The 18359-nt window shown below is 42.4% G+C and overlaps 1 protein-coding gene across 3 annotated transcripts in view; it reads right to left on the bottom strand.

Moving 5' to 3' along the window:
• ST8SIA5 (ST8 alpha-N-acetyl-neuraminide alpha-2,8-sialyltransferase 5) overlaps positions 1-18359 on the bottom strand; it is an 80711-nt gene that overhangs the window by 38795 nt on the left and 23557 nt on the right. For 2 of the 3 annotated variants that reach the window (XM_069775518.1, XM_069775520.1), the window contains exon 3: positions 8447-9154. In XM_069775518.1, coding sequence (XP_069631619.1) covers positions 8447-8577 — 131 coding nt within the window. In that variant the 5' untranslated portion in view covers positions 8578-9154. Of the gene's footprint in view, positions 1-8446; positions 9420-18359 lie in introns of those variants that run through there. The other variant, XM_069775519.1, reaches the window with a different exon arrangement.

Below are 18359 nucleotides of genomic sequence, written 5' to 3'. Positions count from 1 at the left end.
CTTGAGCAGGAAGCTCCCCTTCTTATGTGAGTCCATAATAAAACTCACATTTGCATTCAGTGGAAGCAGAGGTGAATCTGACCAGTCCAGTTTAGAAAAATACTTATTTCTCCAGTAGAATTAGCAAAATGCAAGATTTAGTCTGGATACATTCACATACATACTTCTGCTCACTGCATTAATAGAGACCAGTCTTTGTCTCAGTGACCTAGGGCTTTGCAAGTTGACTGATACTGGGTAACTGCTGAGCTGATTGCTTGCTGTCTTATTGGGAGAAGACCATTAGAAAAGGTTTTGAAAATGTATGAAAATATGTGGGAGAGCAGGAATGGTATATTCACAGCAAATGGAAGAAATGAAATAATATGGGTCCCATGAAAAGCAAAATATGGATGAAGATGTGGGAAAGGGGCACGTCTGGTTACACTACACACTTGGCCATATAGTATTATACCAGGGAGAAGCTTGGCTCTACATATTAGAGGGAAATGGTAGTAATAAAGTGGTGGAGGAGTATATTTTGACTAGCACAAAGAGCAAAACTGGAAACATGGGTGGGAAGCTTCTGGATTATAACCACCACTACACAGAAAAAGGTTTTGTTTCATGTAGCACATTTCACATTTTGGTTAAACCTTGCATCAGATATTTACATGCAACGTCTGAAAAACCTGATATAAAATCACTTCCTAAGAAAGATAAAATCGACTCAACTCCAACATTCAACTAGTCTGCTTAAACGGGACAAAGTGTTGACTAGGACATCAAGGACTTTGAAGGACACCTTTCAAAACAATACAATCTTTCCTTTTCTCATCTGTGGCTGGAAGATAAACATCCAAGGAGTAATAGATAATCTGTGTCAATCAATTCTATTTGTAATAATTATTCATAATTAAAATATTATTATTTGTAATAATTAGGGGCAACAGAAAACCCAAAACAGAATGACCTGACAGTGAGGCAGGTTGTTTTCTTTTCAAGAAAAAAGGCCAATCAAGCCCCAAGCACAGAGACTCACAGGAAATCCCAGATATTTTAAGATACCAGCAAATTCTGACATTTGAGATGGTAGCTCACTGCAAAGATACCTGATGCAGCATGGGTACCAGAAGCAATCTCACCACAGCATTAGAGATCTGACTGAGCTATTTGTTTTGCATCTCATGTTCCCAAAACTAATATATTTAGCACCAGGCTAAGTGTCTCTACACTGTACTATATTCTTCGGTGTAAACATACCCACAGAGCCCCATTTGCAGTGAGGACCCATGCTGAAGATGATGAGCAAAATGCCATTTATACTCAATGTGTCTGTACCCCGTATCAGCCACAGGAGGAGGCAATATTCCACCTCTCCATGCACAGAAGTGGATGGCACCATCTCCTCCTACCATTTGTGCAAGGCCTCCAAACTGTTGACTGCCCAAGATTTTCAGCTAGGACTGTGAAAAGCCTAACTTCGGCTATATTTGCTCTTATGGAAAGTGCTGTGAAACTACCGGTGACAGAGATTGCTTTTAAGGTTTTCATCATGAGGACTAAAGCATAAAACTAACTAAATAAAGAGGACATGGAAGGACAGTGACTATCTGCAGGGCTGATGAAAAAGCAAAATGGATGCAAGCAACGGAGGGCAAGGACACCTCAAAGAAATGAGAGGTTAAGTCCACAATCTGCCTGAGGGAGGCACGGACTGCTGAGCAATGAATACACTTGAATTAAAAAATGAGAAATGAAATGAAAAAGCAATCAAGGGTAAGAATGAGGCACAGCGAAAGTAAGAAAATACAAAGCTTTGCACAGCGATTATGTCTGGACCAAATCCAGCGAGTGTAAGAATGATCAGGAAACTCTGATCAGGTCAGAAATAAAAGACCGAGTTACCAGGAGGTCTGCAACACTAGCCATGGAGGTCAGTGGTCAAGAACGTGATCGCTCACAGCTGGGACTGGGGGGGACACAAGTGTAGCACAACTTGAAGCAGGAAGACGGGGTTCTGGATTTGGCTTTCTACAAATGTAGGTAAGATTGAACTTTGTACCTCCTCATACACATAGAGGGCAAGCAGCTAATTTTTTCAAAATGACATAAAACAAGTTCATGGCAGGTTATAACAGAGATGTTTTTGAAAGAAATGTCATGGGGTTTAAACCACTTTGGATGAAAGGGCTTTGATTCACAGGTGCTTGAATGCTGGGCATTGGCAAAACTCAACCATTACTTTGTCATACAGAGGCAACAGATCTGTGGAAAGTGCAGAAAGCAGAGTTAGCCTAGATATTCCGCCAAATACTCAAAAAGAGCTGTTTGCAAGGACAGAAGTAGGCCTAGATCCCCACACAGCAAAGTTAGACTGAAGCAAGCTGCTACTGGGTACTATGTGAATTAGAATTAGGATTTAACCGGTGCAGAATTAATCAGTGAGGATAATGGCCACCTTTTGGCTGGTAAACAGGACACCTATGGTTCACTACTTCAGGGCAAGAAGCTTCTGCAGAGCTGCTACAGCCCAACATGATTCAAACCCTAAGCAAACCAACCACTCCTGTGCAGGGTGGGCTTGTGGGAACTGATTTAGGGACTACCAGGTGGCCACAGCCACAGCAAAAGGGGCAAGTATCTGTAGGTCACTCTGTAGTGACTCACATCGCCCGTGGTTTGAGCTCAGGAAGGACCATGGTGTAACACACCGGGGAATGAAACACTCAGGGTAATGCAATTTGCACATGTAAAATACTGAAATAACTGACTTTCATTACCTTAATTTACTGTCATCTGGGGAATGGAGAAGGACTGGCAATTCACAGACTAGATCAGCGTTTTTGCCATCTTAACAGAAGAGGTGCCGCACAACAACGCTAGAAATAAAGCAAGTCTAGAGGGAGGAGGGATTCAAACGCTGCCTGTTTTCTGCATCAGAGCCATAGAGAGTACTGCCAGGGAGCACAAGAGGGGAAATAACATATCCTCATGCTCTGGTACTAAATCTTCAGCCACTTGATGCTTTTCTATAAAAGTAAATTAAAATTATGGGTGAGTAAAAAACTCCAAGTAGCAGAAGGTAAGATTTTGGCTTCGGGACACTTTTCACAATAAAAGTCTCTGTTGCAGCCTGTGATAGAGCTGTGATTGTTTGCAGATTCTTACAGAGCTTTAATTCGCATGCCATGTACTTGTGAGCTCTCTCTTTTTATTTTATGTGGGGAGACAGGAGCATTACGTAAAGCGACCAACAGCAGCAATGAGAAAGGGAATGGGATGACCAGCGGGGGCTGATTTTGCAGGCAGCTGAGTTAATCTGCCAGCTCCCTGTTCATTCTGCCCCCTCCATCCCATTGCCATCTCTCCCCTGAGCTCTCTCCCAGCACAGGCTGCAGTGCTCCTCTGACCTCTTGGGGAACTAATTCAGCTCCTTGTCTTTGCAAGTTATTTAGGCACGATGGGGATGCCAGCACCCCGGTCCCCATCCCCTTGAAATGCTCTTGGGAATACCCTGTAGTAAGAACAGCATGGCTGGAGTCTCAGCTTCTCCTGCTATGCTAGAATGGATTCAGTCACTTCAAGGTGGTGGCCATATCCCATACATACACATATTGGTGTACACAGCTTCAAGATTTTGCTGTCTCCTGAAGTTTCCAGTGCTCTTCTCTGAAGAAAACAGACCAAAACCAAAACCTGTGTGGTAGTGCCATCAGGGATTCAGCAAGGTGACTGACAGGTCGCATGTCATTTCATTGGGATAATATTTCACTCTGGTTAGAAACAGAGGGGGCACAGAGAGATGACTTATTAGGTAACCTTCAGCTTACTTCTCTTGGGAAAAATATTTGAATGGAAAGAGACTTTAAACACTGGAATAGATGGTCTTAGGTTACGGTTAACATCTCAACTTACGGTTAACATCTTCACAGGGTGTTATGAAGAGGGGACAGGAGCACATGGCAGGTGTGGGGCAGGAGCTGTCAACTGCCATGACTTAGCTGTAGTTCCTCAAGACCCCAGCTTAGGACAAAATACAACTCAGGCCACATGCAGCCCCCACGTCCACATTGCAAGTACTGCTGTCGCTGGTATAAGTAAGATCTGATCTTGTCTTATAGCACGGTACAGACTAAATGATCTCTGAAGGTGTAGTCCAGGTTTATTTTCTGAGGGTTTATTCCATATTTTCCCATACTGTGCAAAAAATGATCATAAGCCATCTTTCTTATATGGGTAAGGAAACGGGTAAAGATGTCTGGGGACTGATTTGCAAGTGTTGAATAAAAGCTGCTTCAGAAATACCAAAATGGTGGTATAACCTGAAGTTATGAGAGTCTGATATTAATTATAGGGTATACACATAAGAGTGATGTTTTATTCTCATTTAAGAGATGTAAAGCTTTCAAATAATGCAGGCTGTCTGCATGGGAAGGTTTGCTGTTTCTTGCTGTGTGATTCTTTGAGTTATTGTGCGTGCCCCTTCTGACAGACCCCAGGGTAATCTTTTTTTAAAGTCTTTAATAGCTTTGAAAATGCATTCTCCTCACTTGGCTGGAAAAAAAATAGTTTTAAAGGGGCAGATTCCCTTCTTCAGCTGACTCTCACCCTGTGCAGAAGTCAGGTTGTTAAAAAAACAGTATGTAGTGAATTCTCTGCCAATAGAATATTGGTATATAGCTCTGATATTTTTACATTGCCAAAGCAGGCAAGGACTGTCCTATTGATCAATCCCATGCTACAGGTTGGGAGATGAAGACAGAGACCATATCAACATTTTTTACTGTAGTGGCAGTTTCCTGATGTAATCCAGGATTATTCCCTGCTGGCCAAACAAGAGCTCACAAAAAAAGGCCAGCCCTCAGCTGAGCATCTGATTCAAAAGAAAATTCAGCTGAAAGCTGAGCATTGGAAAGATGAGTCAATACAAAAGCAAGCGGCAGCTCTGGATTTAAGCAGAAGTCCACAGCATTTAACCTACTTTAGCAGATCAATGCAGCGGATTTTTAATCATCACATTAATCCTAAAATAAAAATAATTACCCCAGAGATCTGTATTAAAGTCCCTTAATTATATCTCATTTCATCATCCTTTTTACTCAGGATCAGGAGCTACAGAGACCAGAGCTTCCCGATGTCATTCTCCAGCTTGCAGTTTAACTCTCTCATCAGGACTTTAGCTGCTACTGTGGGGATGAGGCATTGGCCTTGCTGAGAGCACCCACTTCCATCCCACTTGGGGGAAAACTGAAAAAGTGAAAAAAAAGCTGGTCAGGATTCTGCTGTCCAATGACATGGCACAAAACAGCAGGGGAAGGAGCAGAGAACATTATATGGTGGGTGAAAAATGTGTGAAAACCTAGAAATTCAATCTCTACTTTCTCCCCTTCTTCCAGCAGTGTCAGGAGCAAATTAATATCTCATTAAGGGGAAAGAGAGGACTTGACCAGAGGCTTGACCCCTTATCAAATTTCACTGAGCAGAGTTTCTTTCCTGGAGCATCCTCTCCTGCCTGCAGTCCTGCCATCCCGACAGTCAGCCTTGGGGAGCATAGCTGTGGAAAAATGCAGGACCACAAGCCTCCAAGGCACCCTCCATGGGGAGCTTCAGGTGGGTTTTTATGGCAATAAAACCAGCCCATTCCCTGCTTGTAAGGGCAGGTGGCATGGCAATGCTTACAGTCATCCAGCTAACTTTTCCATCTTTCTCCCAGAAAAGGGTACCTTTGTCCACACCACTTATTGCGACCAGTCCCTAGTCTATGCTGTCCCCTGCGTTGTGCCCAAGCTGCTTGTTTTCAGTCAGATTCCCCCTGCCTTGCTGGCCTTTACCCATTTCCACCATGTTCTTGCAAAGAAACAAGCTAGCCCTGTGTTATATTTAGGCTTAAAAGCACTGTACATTTACTGGAATAGTACTTAAGGGCAATTTTCAGGTTTCTCTAAATACACTAGGGAATTTCTTCCCGCTGCCTTGGGAAGAGGCCCAGAGGCCTGTTATTGTTGCAGATGTTGGGAGGCAAGCAAAGGCTATCATAAAAAAAGCAGCATGTTGAATCCTAGTGAGTAAATGGCTTTAGGTTTAGGCAGCGTCCCCAGGCTCCAGCTTGGCAAGCAGCACCAAAGCTATAAATATCCCACTTCCCCTCTGCAAGGATCCTCTCCAAAACCACCAGCTCCTCCATGGTCCCTGGGGGTGCAAGCTATAACATGTCCAAGGAACCTCACAGCCAGCATCAGCTTCTAACAGGGAACTTAACACCGGAGGTTTGTGAAATGAAAGAGTAATTAAAGGTTACAGCTACCCCTGCACGGAGCGGACTGGCAATCAAATTGCCTGGGAATGGTCACCATAAGGTACTGCAGGGCATGAGAGTGAGAGAGGGAAAGAAAAAGTGAAAAAGTAGCTTCATTATAACATTATGCTAACAATGTAGGCTGCTATGTAAATCACCTTTCTGTCATTAATAACTGACAGCCTGAGACTGCCACATCTTGCATTTTCATTTCCATGAAAGATGGGAACTACCCCTTCCCAGCAGAAAGGAGCCAAAGTGCTTTTTCCCTGCACTGAGGTGGGAGAAGAGACCCTCTTTGAGACTCTTTCATGTGATAAAAAAAAGGAAAAGAAACAAATCATTACAAGCTGGAATAAAAAAGATTAAATAAACAGTGTTTTCCAGTCAAAGTGACAAATTGTATGCACATGTCCCTGCTTGAGCCCCTTTGATGGCAGAGTGCTCAGAACCAGACTTTCTCCTAGCAAGCCTGGGAATTGGACATCACCCTTTTTTCATTCCCTGAGGCCCGCTCATGACAGGTGAGGCTCCCAGGGCACAAAGCAGGACAGAGAATGGCCACAGAGATCACTCACTGGAAGAGTTTTAGTTGCATCTTCTCATCATTTTATCTTTACTTTGCCATTTTTCATTTCAATATATACTTGGGATTTATTTTTCATTGCTCTAATCCTGTTGTAGTCATTTTGACTTAGAAAAGCACGTATTGGTAGGGCTGCAAGGCCTCCAGGACAAATGGGAAAAACTGAGAAAATAAGGCAAGATGAGACCTCAACTGGTCATAAAGTCATCCTCTCAACAGCTTACTACTACCCTTGTCTACCTAACAGGTTCCTGAAGCCCCAAAGATGAAGATTTTATACCTCCTCAGGCAGCCTTTTTCTTTAAAAGTTTCCCTTCATGGTTAAATCCAAATCATCCCTGCTGCAACTTAACTCCATAACTACTTGTCATGTCATGAGTCTTCACAGAGACGTGTTTATTACCTTCCTCTTAGCGGAAGTAGTTTGGGGTATTTCAAGACAGATATCATATCTCCCCTCAATTTTCTCCAAGCCAAACAAACACATTTTCTACACCTCTGCTCATTCTTGCCGCTTTCCTTTGGCTCCTTCCAACTGAGTCACGTCTTTCTGGAAGTGAGGTGCCCAAAAGCAGAGAAGAATCCCCCAGCCAAGGCCTCACTGCTAAGCAAGGCACACAAATTGCTTTGTGGATAAACTACAATGCTCCTGTCTATAGATATTAATATCATACTTGCTGTTCCCCCCGCCCCAGGAAGAAACATTTGCTGATTTGTCAGCAGTTTGCTTGCTCTTGGCACAAGGCAAACAACTATATGAGTTGCAAACCAGGCAAGAACCAAACCGTTGATCTCTTCTGGAAAAATGCAGCTAAATTCCAGTAAAAAATTCCACAGCAGCTGGCTACACCACTGAAACCCACTTACCTCAAAGCATGTAAGAGAAACATTCCCCTTTACAAAATCATACAAGCCGTAAGACCTCAAACTAGATTTAAGTAAAATAAACTCTGCATGGGTCAAGGTTAAACACTTGAAGATCCCCACTGGTATTTGCTGTGAAAAGAGCAGTACCATTTGCAGATCAGAGACTGATGTGCTCTACAACAAAGCAGTCTCAGCAAGTAACTCGTGAGAATACAGCAGTGAAAAAATAAAGTGCTTTCTCTGTTATTTGGAACACTAATGTTGCCGCTTTGATTTTAGGAATTGCATCCGCATGTTTGTTTCTAAAGACATTAAAGTTTAGGCAATGAGCATGCTACCTTAATTCAACCTCTCAAGCCATTTCAGCTCGAACTTACATAGGGTGAAAAGCCTATATGGCAGGGTCTGATCAGGGGCAAATACTCAGGTGGTACAAGTCAGTCTAGCTTAAGTAAGACCTAGATTTTTACAACACCTGAGGACTAAAATACAATCTAAGAAACACACAAATCATTATACTCTGCCTAACTGTCTCCTTCATTAATAATCTAACAGACACTACAGATGCTGGATGCACTTTCCCGGATTGACAAGATATTAATATTGTCAGCACAACACCAAGAAGTGGTTTGAACCGTTATAATGGTATGGCTGGATCTCTGTCTCCATTCAGTCCGATCACACAACTTTTCCTATTCCCTCAAATCCCCCCTTACCTTTTGAGATAGTTTCTCCCATAGAGGATCTGCTGCAGCAAGGTGACCACAGCAAAGGCGCAGATGAATATGAAGAACAAAGTTCTGTTTCCGAGCAAATCCCTGCTTGATGAAGGGTCAGTGTATCCCATCCTTCTTAAAAGCCACTGAAGCTCCGCTGGGTAAAATTCAGTTCATTGTCACCCTCATGCCCTTTTTGCTGGGAAGAGGAGGGGAGCACTTGCTGGCTTTTTTGTGAGCAATCCAAGGACAAGGTATCCCATTGTTTGGCCCTGCTGCCCTTTCCTTGCCCCTTTTGGATGTTAGCTCCAGGATTGTGCGCAATTGCTCGCTTCCATGGTAAAGTTTCCAGGAGATTCAGACGTGGGTAACATCTAAAATCATCTTTCAGAGCTCTTTCGGCTCAGGCAGCCTGTGCTGTGCAAGAGGCATTCTGTTCCCTCTAAGCCTCTCTTGAAAACCCGCTGCTAGCAATTATCTACTTCAATCCCATTTTCATATTCCAGATGGGGGAAGCTGCAAATAAACCAGAAAACTGCAGCCAATGACAAACACAGGGCTCCGGCAACCCGCGTTGGAAACACATAGTCGTCAGCTCTTCTTTGCTTCTGCTCAGTGATTCCAACAAAATGTGCTTGCAAGGAGACGTGACTGGGTGTGCTATTATTGAACAAGCATGTAACGATCATGAGGATTTCATTCAGTCCCCTGCAAAAAACAACAGCAGCAATCTGGTCAGGCTAGCAAGAAAGCTGCATTTTGTGTAGCAGCGTGCGGTCTGTACCGTGCCTTCGGTACTGTAGCATTTGCATGCAGAATGCAGTGCCTTTAGTCATACACCGCTCACTATTTGGGCTCCTATATTTCCCCTGGTTATTCCTCCAGAGTAAGCGTAAGCAAGGTCACTGTGCATCTCTTCAAGGACAGAGCTCTCAGTTCCTGCATGCTGATTTATTGGAGGCTCTGAGTAGCCTCACAGCCGCAGAGAGGGAGACTGCCTCTCAGTGCAGGCTCTAAGAACCATTCATTTAAAGAGACAAATATTCTGATTGTTCCTCCACCAGAAACAGTTCTCTTTTGAAAGGGCAAAGCGACAAGACCTTGTCCACGGCCATCATAACTCCTTTAAAAATCTCCCGATTGTCAGGAGAGGCTCAGTTCAGCTCACAGAGAAATTAATGGGAGTTTTGTTGCTGATTTCACTGGCAGCAAAACCTGCCCCCAACCCTTAGATTCTTAAAACAAGTTCCAATAAAAGATTTACCCATGAATGAAACATCCTGGCTAGGAGGTTGTTTTGCCCCAATAACAGATGGGAAAAGAATTTTGACAACAAAAAATCCTTTGTCTAAGAGAATGGGAAGATTTTTGTGTGAATAAATTTTCCAACAGTTAAATCAGCGTATGCAAAATGTTCTAGTGTGCCAGCAGCCCAGCTGTGCAAAGCAGCAAACCAGGACTGTTGCTGCACTTTGTCTCAGCTGTAATTGGTGCTGCATGGGAAGAAGGGGCAAAGGTAACTTTGTGCAACTCTTTCAACTCAGTTCCTGAAGCCAGGTCTAGTCCTCATCATGGCCTTTGGCAATTTAGGCAAGACAATCAAGGGCTAAGGCAGGCTTTGCCTTACCTAATTTTAAGCAACAAAAGTAACAAAAGTCTTAAAGATAGGAACTTGTTCACCCTGAACTCCTGCAGGCAGGAACCCCTAGAGGAGACCAGCCCTTTAAACACCCTTGACTTTGCAGAGAAGGTGTAGGAATGTAACCTCTGATATGTCCTTCTTCAGTCCCTTTCAAAGTTCCCACACTTGCATTTGTGAACCCTGCTAAATGCTTCGATTATCACCTATGCATATAAAAAGAGTGGTGATCCAGGGTCAGATCAAAGATTATCCAGCCCAGTGCCTTGTCCTTGGCAGTGGAAAGTGATGGATACACAGGGAAATGTAGAAGAGGGCAAGGACAAAATGATACTTCCTTGGAAACACTCTCCTACCATTTTGTGGTTCAGGGTCTTCCTGAACCAGGGGAAGAAAACCAATCTTTTGGTTAAAAAAATAACTGAGTTGGATGCACTCATTTGTACTGTACTGGGAATAATACACATACCAGGGGACTGCAAATTAAATAGCAAAAGCAGTTCGATTCCCTCTTGTCAAAGTCATCAGCTCTAGGGCCAAATATGTTTCTTTTAACGATCAGTTCATTTAAGCCCAAATAATACAAGAATGTTTCCATATAGGAACCGTACCATTTAAAGGGATCTAACCGCATACCCTTCTCAGTAACAGGAAAAGCAGTATGGCCATCAGAAATCCCAGACTGAGACCCTACAAGATACTACACAAGCAGATTTGTATGGAGAAGCTGTGAGTTAAGGCCAGTAAGGGCAGATGTGAAGGAAAAGGTACTTAATGCTTTGATTTGTTGCATTTTTACAGACAGTTTTGAAAATCCTGTCCAAGAAATTTGTCTCAGGTGCTCCAAGAGTTATTTTAACAATAACCGCAAAGTATCACAGAGTAGAATTTGGCTTCTTATGACTTTCTATGGGTGTGATGCCAGTTTTGCAGATTTCAATATCACCTAGGTTTTGGTGAAAACACTTTCAGCCTTTCTTCCTCTATTCCCCTCCATTGAAAGTGATTTTTTTCTTGAGATATCTGTGCTGTAGTGCACCAAACTCAAAAGCCTTTCTTTCTCCTGGACTGATGGTCAGCCTGAGCTGCAGTAAACAGCCCAGAAGTGCCGTGTACTCTCAGTCAGTCTTTGATTTTCTGTGTACTCTCATCCTTCTCTGCTATGTCAGAGCTGGCCAGAAGACACAGCACCTGAGAGGCCTATATGCAGGAGAGCTGCAAGCCTAAAGCGAAAAGCAAAGTACAAAGATATGTATTATAAGTGGAGAGGGTTTTCTGTGCCAGATCTTGTGCAGACACCCTTCCTGATGTCACATGTAAAAGAAATCTGTTTGCTGCCTTCAGCCCAGTACTACAATAACACTGCAGAACTGGAAGCAGAGCAGCTCTGTGCAAGCATAAAGAAATAGGATGTCTATCGACAAATTTTCAAAGGGTGCTCAGGATTGCCCACAATATTTGTTGTGAGTGAAAACATTCATACAGTGCATGCAGAAGGGCTGAATGAGCAATGCCAGCACTCATTCCCAGGGCCCCTTTGAGAGTTTGAATTGTCAACTACAGGCCTCCTTGAAAGCATCAGGCCTCTGCAGAGAACAAATTAATTTTTTTTAATGATTTTACACCCTGCACTTAAGCAAGAAACAGGCAACAAAAGACCCCCTCCAGAGTTTGAGAAGGGCATGGGGAAAAGGACATTACAGTAAGTTGTGTTGCAAACACAAATTTGCTGGGCATGACTGGGCCTCAGGTGCTGCGTACAGTACCGACTGCTAGTCACGTAGGCATTGACTCTGCAACGGGCAACGTAGCTACAATAGCACTGGTAACATACAGGGAGTCTAGCCCACATCACACTATACTCCAGTCAGCATCATTCCAGAGCACAGGAACCCGGTAAATAAGATCTCTTCCATCAGCAGAGGATCAAGTATCACTTAACTAGTATCAGCTACTCAAAATACCTCTTATGAGATGGTGAGAGAGAGATGGATAAGCCGCATGATATGCACAAGCTCAGAAAGGGTATTCCTATATTGTTTCTTGGATGGACAGACTTCAGGGGCTAAAGCACAAGTGGCAAAATGGAACTGCTCATAGCCTATCATAATCTGAAGCTGCCAGAAGCAGTCAGTCTTACACTTTGCTGGCCTTTATTTTTTGTATGTGAGCTGCTTGCTAAATATCATCAGAGACAATCTCTCACAGGAAACTCCTCCAGCCTGAGCAGTGAGACTCTGAGCCCTCTAACACAAACATGAACATGCTCCAGACAGTGATACCTCCAATGGGAGTTCATCATTTGCTCTTAAGTCCAAATGAAACAGAACTGAATTAAAAAAAAAAAAGTTAACATTGAATCTCAAAGACAAAGAAACCTTGGCTAACCACCAAGGCCATGTTTCTGAAGCTCCACACAAGGAAAGCTGAATTAGCAAAAGGACAAAACCTGGTAGGAGTCTGGTAAGTGTCTACTTCTCTTGTGCAGGGAACAAGCACATCTCTCTCTCTGCTGAAAGGACTATATGCAGCCATTATTTCTAAGCTGCAGTTCATTTTTTAATGCAAATGAAACAGAAAAATTCACTTCCGATGGGTAGGTCTGATTGGGAATTTCCTTAAGTACCTTTCACTGAACCTGTCATTTGAATCAGTGTTTGATTATGCATTCTAATTTCAGCTGAAAGCAAGGGCATTTAGTGTCTCGGATAGCAGGATCTGTCTGTTGGTTGTCTAAATCACAGTATACATAACTGAACATGTTAAACTCACAGTATTGTACAGGGTCAGAGTAAAACAAAACGTTTCACGTTCCCCTTTAGCATTTTTTCTCTCCTGCCTGCTCAGCCACTCTCCACTCCTCTTCATGACTGTTATGCAGATTAAAGAACTTCACACGCAGCATAGCAAAATACTATGGGCTGTAAAAGGTTTTAGTAGAACACTTTTTACAATTCATTTTTTCCCCTAATTAAAATTAAATCAAGTCTATTTACAGTTTCTACAATGCTTGTGTCAACTGCTAGATCCCTGATTTTGCAAAGCACTGGCACATAGGTATATGCCTGGAAGGTTCTGCTGAATATGGAACTCATAAACATATGCTTATCAATATTAATTCTTTTGCAGATATAAAACATGAATTTATCAGCACAATCTAGTGCTTAACACAATGTCTAGACCCCCATCACTGCCACAAATCCATATGTCTTAAACTGGGATATTGAAGGAGGCTGAAAAGATTCAGCTAAGATGTAAACATTTATTTCCTCCTGAGTTGGGCTAAGCCACGAGGAGATGACAACGGCTACTTTGGCACCAGGCCTCCTACCTGTGGAGCTGCCTGAATTGGAGGAAGTGTCCCGAAGATAACATATGGTCTCTGCACTGAACATACACTACATCATCTATTGAATCATGACCAATTTCCTTCCAACTATGGGTCACATAGGCACTGGGGGAAAAATGACCCAGTGCATAAAATACCCCTTTTTTTACACTGCTGACACCATCTCTGTTGGAAAAGGAATTAGGTCTTCCTCTTGCTGGCAGGAAGCTCTAATGTAGAGGCTGCCATGGCTATAGTGCTGTACATTTACTATTAACAGTTCCTTACAGCAGGGCTTGCTAAAACATATAGCAAAGTTCAAAACTAAGCTGGGCTCAATGCTAGGGACAGCCTTCCTTTTTTCAGTGGCGTTTCCAGATTGCTAGAAAACACAGGAAGTTTAGCGTGATTATTATGATCCTGTACAGGCTCACAGCAACCCTGCAAATAATTGAGAATGATGGAAGCTCAGTTTCTCTGCAGGGAAAAGGAAATAGGACCAAATTGCTTTTACAGGAATCATCTGTTAGAAGCATTAGTTTGATCTCAGAGCACTGCATGAGAGCCCTGGATTTAGCACCAAATCAACAGGACTGAGATGTTAGCTCAACCATGCAGGGGTCAAAGGGTTTCCATGGCCGACACTTGCTCTTAGAATAGGAACATGATCCTGCCTCTATCCAAAGCAAGTTATAACTCCCACCTAGTTCATCAAAACCACACCTAAAACCTTCTAGTGAAAGCCCGGAAAGTGCTGGAGTCAATGGCATTCACTTTACAAGTTCAATGGCAGTTGAAAGTTTTGATACTTCTTTTTGCTGAAAATATTCTAGCATTAACACTACAATGAACAAATATTTCCCATGGTCAGAATAAGGATCACACATTATCTAATGCTGAAAAACCCAATTAATAATTATTTCACTATTTTAACAATATATTTTTACAGCAAAAAATAAAAATGTTAATCTGAGATATTTTTAAAAAACTATAATATGGCATATAAGGTTAGACTTAATTCACAGAGACAATGAATCCGATCTTGGAATAGGTTTTGCTGTGTCATTGAGTAGTACTAATCAGAATGGGGGTAAATATGAAGAAAATATTCCTCAATAATCAGCTAATTAAGCACTTCAAAAATTTTACACTATGCTTATAATCAAGATGTAGAAGAGACCTATCATAGAAAATTATTTAGGAAAAGTTACCTTTGCCTTTTTACCACAGTTCTGCATTGATTTTGCATTCAAAGGAATGAAGTATATTCCTCTTGAATTAACTATCAGCTTCAATTCACACTAACTTTCAAGCAGTCCAGACATTCAGCTTTCAAACCATTCTTCATGATGTCCTCCTGCAGCACTGATTACGTTACTAACTACACACTGTAGGCAACAAGTGTTGTCTTGGGTAGTCCACCTGTTTACCTGAGTTACTGTTCTAGGCAAAGCCAATATATTTTCAGACACATCATGATTTTTTTAAATAGTCCATGCTTAGTTCAGTCCATGACAAAAATTATAAATTAAAAAAAAAAATCCACCTGGCTTCTTCAGTCTTCAGAAATCCCCGCTCTTCCTGAAATATATTTTATTTCGCTCTTCCAGCACTGTGGAACTGCTCACCGGAAATCTGGACCACCAACCCTAAAGAAAGAAATCTCTATCCTTACAGTACTGTGACTAGGCACATCTTTCTGCCCCTCCTGTGATAGCGTGGATTCAGCTTTTAAGCTCTGCACAGTGTCCAGTCTGACCTGCATGTGGTTACAGAGATGGCTATTAATAAAACTGGTGACCCTTTCAAATTCCTTCCTTTGGATCTGTGATCTGCCATGAATTCCTGGGTCATGCTTATCTGTATTAGGGTAGCAAACAGAGACCACTCCTGGAGCAGGACTCTGTTAGACACTGCAGCTGGGTATTAGCAGAGCCAGTTCTTGCTATGAGAATTTATAATTTAAGCAGGCAAGAAAGAAAGGTGAGAGGGGGATTTGTTAGCCCCTTTGACAGAGAACAGGAATTGTGATTTAGAGGTGATGTTTGACAGCATGCAACTTGCTCAGCTTGCAAACATGTACTAGGATGCAAACCCAAGGTGACAATGGTCCATTTTTCTGACAAACAAGTCTGGGAGTCCCAAGGGGACAGCCAGCCACCCAGACCAAGAAACTCATCCGTAGACAGAGCCTGGATCACCCCTAACCTCTACCAGCAGATTGAGCTTTGCTGGCTCTGTGAACATAAACATCACAGCACTATCACAGGCAGTGCTGACTTGGGCACAGAGATTGAGGGCCACAGCCAAAATGGTATTTAAGCATCTTCCTCCTCTTGAAATTTTGGGAGTTAAATGAAAATCCTTGTTTCGCTCTTGGCTACAGTGAATTGTCCAGGCCTACGATTCAGATAAAGACTTACTTAAAGTGAGATCTTAAACCCAACTGAAGCTTGGGGCTAGCTTGGGAGTTGTTCTGATCTGAATATGGCATAGCCCTTGGGGAAATTGCAGCTACCCATGACCCATGAGCCCCATTATACTGGCATGAGTCTACTCCCCAGGCTGAAGGTAGTGATCCATGTTTTCCCTGCTCGCACACCCAAACATGCCATGAGTACAGCTGACATACTTTTAAAAAGTATAACTAGTTATCATTAATGAATATCTGACCAGACTTCCATCCTCCACAATATACTGCCAAGAATAAACCCCGTAACTGACCCCATTGACATTTGCTATATTCCACATCTTTCCAGTGCTTACTTCTCCATAGCATAGGACTGCCAATACAGCCTCCTTTCCATCAGCCAGAAAGTTTTGCACATTTATCATCAGTGTTTGGTGGTCATGTTGACCTTTTGCTAGAGAGCCTGCAACAGGTTATTTATTTAAATAGCCGAGTACAGCTACTCAGTTGTGGTTTTTTCTTTAAAAACCTACAATGGGGAAGACAGAGTAGTAGTTTATCCACAGCCTATTATTAACCTCCAACACAAGGAGTTGTGACAGCATCTGGCCTACAGGATCCAGTGCTCTACAAGCAGACCTTAAGGAAATGCCTTTGACAGGGAGACACATCCCCAGGAGAGCTCTCTTCTGAGGACAGGGAAGCGCAGCATGGCATTTAGCCAGAATAGGGGTTTTTTGCAGCACATTCCTATCATCATCACCTTTATTTAAACTTCACTTTCAATCAGCTTTTTATTTTCTTCCAGGTGTATCCAGCAGCTCCTCTGGAGCCAAGAAGTTTGTGCGTGGGTTTTTTTTCATGCAGTGTGGGTAGGAAGGTATGTGGGAACTGTAATTCAGTCACTTTAAATCACATGAAGCTGAAGCTTGAAAGGAAAAATAATAATAAATGGTTCAGATTGTCAAGCTCAGTGCAATTCTCAATCAATTAAAGCTTATTTTAGCATCAGGGCAGTTTATTTTTAAAAAGTTCTCCTGGCACTTTGATGCTTTCATGTGTAGCTAGAAAGGTCTTGCTGGGAACAAATTACTCTTGGGAAAGCATTTTCTGAATTGCATTTTTAGTTTCTGTCAAATGACAATAAATAAGATCCACATGAGCGAACAGCAGCAACAAAATAGCTAGTGGCAGTGAGAGAGTAAGGCTTTGGACCTGGGTAGAAGAGGAAGAAATGTGGGGCTCAAGCACAGTAAAAACACGGTTGTTTGGGCTCAGAGTCTACAAACGTATTCTTCAATGCATCTAACTTTCAATTGTGGTTCAGTATGTTGGGACATTAAACAGTGAAAAGTCACCAGTGAAGATACTCTGCATCAGATAGATAGTTGCTTCTTTCACAACCAGTTTAAAATTAAATATTGTATCTGCATTTTGGATCTTCATTTTGTGGCATTATCTTGTTTCCCATTTCACAGATGTGAATGACACAAGAACAGCCGAATCAGTATTCCTATTTCCAATCCATGCAGCACTTAAGAAAATGAACCACGGTGCCAGATTCACACTGAAAGTTTCACAGGTCCAAAAGTTGGCTAACTGATGAGGAAAGCTCTTCCCTGATGTGATAATAAAAATCATAACTAGTACTGTTTGTGAGTCCTTGCAGTCTGTAAGAGTAGCTGGCAAAAAAGAACAGTGCTGTGAGTTCACCTCCAGTGGAATCACAGACAAAATATGTGCTTAATAAAAGGGGCAATAATCACACTAAAGTCTCCTTTTTACTGTGACAAAGACAGAGAGATCATGGAGGATATATGCTATACTGTTGTATACTGTCATTATAAACTAAACTTTTGCTCTAAAGTTTAACAGACAAGGAAACTAAAAGAAAGATGGAAAGGGTGTATGAAGACTGTGCCTCACCCGTTTTTAATTTACAACTTTCTAGCCTCCCATTGCTGTGTGTTCCTGCTTTCTCTTGCTTTTCCTTCTTCAGGCCTGGAGCCATGCCTCACATACACTGCACTGGGTAGGGTTTTTCCATTCACTTTTCCCAGCTGGGAAAAGGCACCATACCAAATACAAAGCAACAGGGAACTTAAGGCCTTTCAGCACATCAGGGAACTATGGTACAGTCACCAATTTCCCTCTGACAGCTCATGTTCAGGTGCTATCCCCTTGTCTTGGATACCACTACAGGTTTGGCTTGGAAATCCAAGGAAGCTTTAGTTCATATCTATACATATAGCATCTATCTGCTTTGGGCAAAGGAAGGATATGCCTTTTTCCTCAGCATTGCTCCTTCCAGTTGATGAAGGAGAGGAGCAGGCTAGCACTGCAAAAAACAGTGCTTTCATGATAAACATTGTTCTGTGGCACATGATCTTAGTTTAGATGGTCACAAACTTCACAGGAATACATACCTTGCTCTGGGGCACACACCTGGTAAATCCCTGCAAGCTCCGACCAGCCCTACACAGAGCAGAGCTTGACTTTGAATGTTAAATACATACTTGAATTCACCAGCTGCTGC

This window comes from Haliaeetus albicilla, chromosome W, assembly GCF_947461875.1.
Source record: "Haliaeetus albicilla chromosome W, bHalAlb1.1, whole genome shotgun sequence".
Lineage (NCBI taxonomy): Eukaryota > Metazoa > Chordata > Aves > Accipitriformes > Accipitridae > Haliaeetus > Haliaeetus albicilla.
The sequence above is the reverse complement of the archived record's forward strand: the minus strand, read 5'-3'. Positions and strand labels throughout refer to the sequence as shown.